This window comes from Hordeum vulgare, chromosome 7H (genome assembly GCF_904849725.1).
Source record: "Hordeum vulgare subsp. vulgare chromosome 7H, MorexV3_pseudomolecules_assembly, whole genome shotgun sequence".
Classification (NCBI taxonomy): Eukaryota; Viridiplantae; Streptophyta; class Magnoliopsida; order Poales; family Poaceae; genus Hordeum; species Hordeum vulgare.
The window spans coordinates 617960970-617967425 of record NC_058524.1 but is presented as its reverse complement, the minus strand read 5'-3'; the positions used below and the strand labels follow the sequence as shown (position 1 = coordinate 617967425).

The 6456-nt window shown below is 55.0% G+C and overlaps 1 protein-coding gene across 1 annotated transcript; it reads left to right on the top strand.

Moving 5' to 3' along the window:
* The first annotated feature begins 251 nt into the window (after positions 1–251).
* LOC123408868 (aspartic proteinase nepenthesin-2-like) lies at positions 252–2305 on the top strand. The gene has a single exon (XM_045101904.1). It carries the CDS (start codon positions 457–459, stop codon positions 1990–1992), a length of 1536 nt encoding a protein of 511 aa, XP_044957839.1. The 5' UTR covers positions 252–456; the 3' UTR covers positions 1993–2305.
* Positions 2306–6456: the final 4151 nt, after the last annotated feature.

The following is a 6456-nucleotide window of genomic DNA, read 5'->3' as shown; positions in this document are numbered from 1 at the left end:
GTCAAATGCTTTCAAAATATACTGGCACTACTACTGCATTACTGTATTCTCTTTGTTGAGTAAAAAGTAAAGGTAGGAAGTAGTACTGTTTTTTTTTTCTTCGAGGAATACTGTTGTAGTCCACTCTAGTATTTTTTTCTTGAGGAATACACTGTAGCCTACTGCAGTAGTTAGTTTAATTCTCTTGTAGTATAATTTCCGTAAGGAGTACTGTTGTAGTCTACTGTAATAAGTCTATTTTTTTAGTAGTTATTTTCCTCACTTTGTTGCTCTAACGAACCGCGAAAAGGTCATCGATCTTCCTGGTCAAAACAATACAAACTCTCCGCGTTGTTTCTCCACGGCCCCGACAACCATTCCAACCCCCACCACCTTACCTCTCCCCTCCGCCTCGGCTTCCGTAGCTCACCTCCCCACAAATCGCCGACGCCCCCATCCCTCTCTCAGGCCTCAGCCATGGCGAACCTCAACCACCTGCCCGTGTGCTATTCTCTGCTGGCGCTCTTGCTGCTCTTGCTCGCGCTCTCGTCCGTTCGCGCCGGCAGCAACTCGTCGGCGTCGGCCGGAACCGGACCGCTGTACGGCATCGAGTTCCCGCCCTACAACACCGCCGTCGCCGACGCCGGCTGCGACGGCAGGCTGGTCGCCGAGGAGGAGGAGCTCGCGCGCCGGACACCGTCTCTCAAGCTCCACATGACCCACCGCTCCGCTTCAGCGGGCGCGACGGGGTCGGGCTTGTTCGTCCTCGACTCGGCCAAGAAGGACGCGGCCCGCATCGACACGATGCACGGCAGGAGGGCCGCGCTGCCCGGCGCGGCGCAACGGAAGGGTTCGCGGCCGCGGCGGGCGCTGTCGGAGCGGGTGGTGGCCACGGTGGAGTCAGGCGTGGCGGTGGGCTCGGGGGAGTACCTGGTGGACGTGTACGTGGGCACGCCGCCGCGCCGGTTCCGCATGATCATGGACACCGGCAGCGACCTCAACTGGCTGCAGTGCGCGCCCTGCCTCGACTGCTTCCACCAGACCGGCCCCGTCTTCGACCCGGCCGCCTCCGCCTCCTACCGCAACGTCACCTGCGGGGACAGCCGCTGCGGCCTCGTCTCCCCGCCGCCGCCGCTGACCGGCCCCAGGTCGTGCCGCAGGCCGCGGAGCGACCCCTGCCCCTACTACTACTGGTACGGCGACCAGTCCAACACCACCGGCGACCTCGCCCTCGAGGCCTTCACCGTCAACCTCACCCAATCAGGAACCCGGCGCGTCGACGGCGTGGCATTCGGGTGCGGCCACCAGAACCGCGGCCTCTTCCACGGCGCCGCGGGGCTGCTGGGGCTCGGCCGCGGCCCGCTCTCGTTCGCGTCCCAGCTGCGCGGCGTCTACGGGGGGCACGCCTTCTCCTACTGCCTCGTGGAGCACGGCAGCGCGGCCGGGAGCAAGATCATCTTCGGCCACGACGACGCGCTGCTCGCGCACCCGCAGCTAAACTACACGGCCTTCGCGCCGGCCACGGCCGACGCGGCGGACACCTTCTACTACCTCCAGCTCAAGTCCGTCCTCGTCGGCGGGGAGGCGCTGAACATCCCGTCCGACACGCTGTCCGCCGGCGGCACCATCATCGACTCCGGCACGACGCTGAGCTACTTCCCGGAGCCGGCGTACCAGGCGATCCGGCAGGCGTTCATGGACCGCATGAGCCCATCCTACCCGCTCATCCCCGGCTTCCCGGTGCTGAGCCCGTGCTACAACGTGTCCGGAGCCGAGAAGGTGGAGGTGCCGGAGCTGTCGCTGGTGTTCGCGGACGGCGCGGCGTGGGAGTTCCCGGCGGAGAACTACTTCATCCGGCTGGAGCCGGAGGGGGTGATGTGCCTGGCCGTCCTGGGCACGCCGCGGTCCGGCATGTCCATCATCGGCAACTACCAGCAGCAGAACTTCCACGTCCTCTACGACCTGGAGCGCAACCGGCTCGGCTTCGCGCCGCGCCGCTGCGCCGACGTCTAGGCCAGGCTCATCGGCCGCCGTACATTTTGACGGATTGACTGATTGAATGGTAATAGGAGTATGTAGGTGGCCCTGCTGACTGGATGGGAAGAACAGACAGTGAAGAAAGAAACTGGGTTGTGTGTAGAAGTAAACTGGGTTTGGGTTGACAAGCAAGGTCTCTCTACAAAAAAGCGAGAGGCTTTGGTGGAATTTTGACCAATTCGGCCGCTTGTTTGGTCGAATTTTTTTTGGGACTTTTTGCTCATCGTTTTTTGTTTGCTTGTGTGTATAGACAGATGGCTTATGTGGACCGTGATGATGACATCGTAAATGGATCTCGTCGCTGCACTCTGTGATGTGTTGGCGTCACACGACTTTTCTTTTGCTTCCTCCTTAGTACAGTACTATCTTGCGCTCTGGAATCTGCCCTGCTCGGCATGGCGGCCGGCCGGTCGCCGGCGTTACGAGTGGAGCGCGGGCCACGCCGGGGAAGGGGAACGACGCACGCCGGTGCCCTGCTAGCTGTTGAGCTTACGGCTTCACGGGCCAGCCTTGGTAGGAGCACCGTCGCCAGCGATCCGTACGTGAACTTTGGTTGGCAGCACTTTTTTTTTTCGAAACCTGTTGGCAGCGCTTTGAGTAGGAAGGAACCAACGCCACGGATTTCAACGTATTCTCAAGTGGAAGCGGCGGCGTCCCGCTCGCTCGACGACCCGGTCGAGCCCCCACGCGTGCACATGCATGGGCACGCACCGACCCGACCCGAGCAGAGCGCTGCTGCTGCTGCTGCTTCATCGATGAAACGCTCGTCGTGCTTGGCGCCGATCAGATATACTCCCTCCGTTCCTAAATATAAATCTTTATAAAGATTTCACTAATGAACTACATACGGATGTATATAAACATATTTTAGAAGATAGATTCAGTCATTTTGTTTCATACGTAGACCCTTAGTGAAATCGTTTAAAAGACTTATATTTAAGAACGTAGGGAGTATATACTATGCCTCGATCAGATGCACGATCAAGAGAGGGCAGATAGTATATACGGCTAGTGGTACTTCACCGTCGAGCATTTCCTGGCTGATTCCTACGTGCACCGGCGCATGTCATGTGTACGTACTTACTCCGTATTACCGAGCGTGCGCCAAGCAGAGCACGAGTAGCCGTAGCGCCGGCGTACGAACGGAGAGCAGCAGAGGCGTGAGCAAACATGACATGATCAACTAGACGGTTCTCGGAGGGTGTGTGTTTGTACTTCCTTTCTCCTTGTGGGCGGAGGACGACGGGTAAGTTTTTTTTTAACACATATTCAAATCCAATTTATTAAGCAAGTAGGCCGCGTCATTAAAAATCTTTCCACTCCCTTTAGCTACACTGAAAGAAAAAGAGTGCGTAAGAAATCCGTTGCTTTAGACAAACAAGGATACATCGTATATTACATCTTGTCTAATAAAACTAGATGGATTTGAATCCCACAAGATCTCCGATGAGATATGAAAGCATGCCTAGCTAAATTGTATGCCATAGAATTTGCTTCTCGCTCGTAGTGTTGAACAGAAACTGAACTACTGCTATGCGCCTTCACAAAGCAGTACACAAGAATCGTTGTGAAGGGACTCCAAACTTCGACCACCCCATTGTACGCTTAGATAAGCTCTAGTGGATCTGTTTCAGTGATCACCGGAGAACACATAAGTTGCTCAATCAGAGCCAACCCTTTTTGTAGAGCAATTGCCTCTGCTGTAGCTGCATCGAGAATATAAGTTAAAGGCCATCCCCTCTTGCCACCGCAGCACCTCGATGGTCGCGGAGAACAGCAGCCGTCGCCCCCGTTCCATTTGGAAAGAAAGAGGCATCAATTTGAGTCTGTAGGTATTGAAGGACGGTTTTTTCCACGAGATTACATGTGGGTTAGGCCGCCCCGCAGCTCCTTGGAAGTTTGTCGCCAGCCCCAAAATTGCAAACGCAAAGCGCTCCGGGCTGTCAACACAGGCGCCCTTGACTGCCTCTCGTCTCTGCCACCATATGTACCAAGAGCCAACGGTGATTGCCTCTTTGAAACCTAGATTTCCCATGACGGGAATATCCGGGTTGTGATGACCACTTTGACATACAGGGCATTGCGCAGAAGTTTTGATGTTTCTGTTTGCCAAAATCCTAACCCAGGGATAGTATCGTATAGAGCTTTTCATAGGAAGATCTTCATCTTCGATGGTACTCTTAGCCGCCCTAAGATTTCCGAACCCGGGTTACACTCCGCTGTACCATGTCCACTATAGGCTACCAGTTTCGGTCCAAACTTATAATCTCATTGTGCATAATAAGCAGAGCGCACCGAGAAAGCATACGATTTTGTTAGATGCCATGCCACAAAGTCCTCGGTCATGTGTGCGTTTAAAGGGACCCTCGGGATTCTTGCAGCATCTATTGGACTGAAAAATTCAGTGATGCGTTGAACATTCCATGCGTGGGACTCAGCAATGATCAGCTCATCCACGGTATTAACTTCACAGGTCCCCCTAGGAGTTATGACTCTCCTGGAGGGGCTACTCGGAATCCAAGGTTCACACCATTATCAATTTTCGAGCCCGATCCCACACGCCAAATATAGCCCCTCTTGAAGGTATCTAGACCCGTTTCTGCACGCGCAAACGAGGTCAGCCAGTCGTGTCCGCGTTCCATGTGGGTACACATACATACGTGTGTGTGAGCTAGCTTGTTGTACAGGCAGAGGCGATGTCGTGGTTGGTGACGGAGTAGGCGAAGTCATCGGTGCGCGGCTGGCAGTGGAGGACGATGATGGACGCGTCACGTCTACGGCCGCCACAACCACCTTCATTGCGCCCGGTGCCACGCTTCTAGCTCCGGTGCCAGGCGCCACGTCGCTCGCCATTGTCGCCGCCTCGGTGCTCACGTCCTTCATGACGATGTGGCTGCCCATCAAGCGTTGCTCCTACCGTGACGTCGGATGCTTCATGGAAATGGTGGTGGAGGTGACGATGTGGCTGCCCGAACTTTCTAATCTGGCCGTAGTGGCGGGTTCCGAAAGGCTCCGCCGGCGAACTCCCATGGGCGTGTTATGCATGGTGATTGCTGGATCAGGTGGAATTCGGTCGTTCCCGTTGGTTCTCCGTCAAGGAGGGAGTGACGCGAAGCTCTGCTATCTGTTTCCTTCAGGAGATATTTTACTCTATGGTAAAGTCAGAGGCGGAGAATGTCATGAAAGCCGAGATTGGAGGACTTGTAATGGTGATTGTAGCCTACGGCATTGAGGAATTTGCTTGGAGTTTCGGGATTCGTAGCAGTGGTATGTAAGTGAGGGCGACATCACAGGTGAAGTTCAAGGTCCTACTTTTCATGATGAAAATCCAAGGTTTGGCCTTAATTGGTTGTGCCTCGCAATGGCCTTGTTGAAGATATTGTTTTGAGAGCGGGGATTATCTCCAGGGTGAAAACAAAAGATTTACGATTGGACGACGACGGTGCTTGTGCATTGTTTCCTTTTTGGAAGCGTCGTTTTTGGAGTACTTGGACATCAAGTGTTGTCTTGGTGGTGGTTGTGCTCCTGTTGCAAGTACTGAAACTCTGTGGTGGGACTTTTTTTTAGCTTCTTCTTCGTTTCTTTGGCTGTGTGCATCTGCCATGTCATTAGGGCATTGCGTTGTTGCAGAGGTTGGGTGTAATTGGTATCTTCACGATATTAATATATGCCATTTATCGGAAAAACGACCATCAAACGTCCGGAGAAACTGACCAGTTACAAAAATCGATCGAGTCGACCCCTCAAACGGGCCTCGAACATCCGGACTGATCGGCATCCCTCATATTCAACTTAAATATGGGGCGGATATAAAGAGCTCGAGTGCGTTCACGCATGCCCGTCTGACCCGCATCGACCCCACATATATTTGTTCCCATCCGCTCGTCGGACCAAACACTGGCCACTTCACTTCACCCCCCTCCATTCTCATCCACCACCAAGCTCATCTTCGGTGATCTCCGGCCTTCTCCGACATGGCGGGCAATGGATTCGAGTCTTTCTCCTCCAAATTCATCGACCACGAGCTAATCTCACGCGGCCCGGGAAGGAGATGTCCGTCCGGGTTGCGCTCCACCGATCCCAGGAGGCGGCCGCCTGACGGCAGCGCATGGACTTGTAATGCCAGAAATCCATTGCGTTGGCACAATCAGTGCTTGGATTCAGAGTCACTTCCTCATCGGAGGCGGTGCGGTCCATCTGACGTCTGAACGATGTGGCGGAAGGGCCACATCATTGGCGCGCGGGCCAGTGCGAGGACGATATCATGGCGCGGCGTGCCTGTCGTGCGAGCCGACGGGCGTGAGAGGCGGCGGACGCCTTCGCGGTGATGGTTTTTTTTACGGGAATAATACTTGTATTACTCCGTGGCGATGGATGTTCGAGAGACGGAGTCACACTCTTTGGCACCCCGTCAAATGCATGGGTGCGGCCGCCGCAACC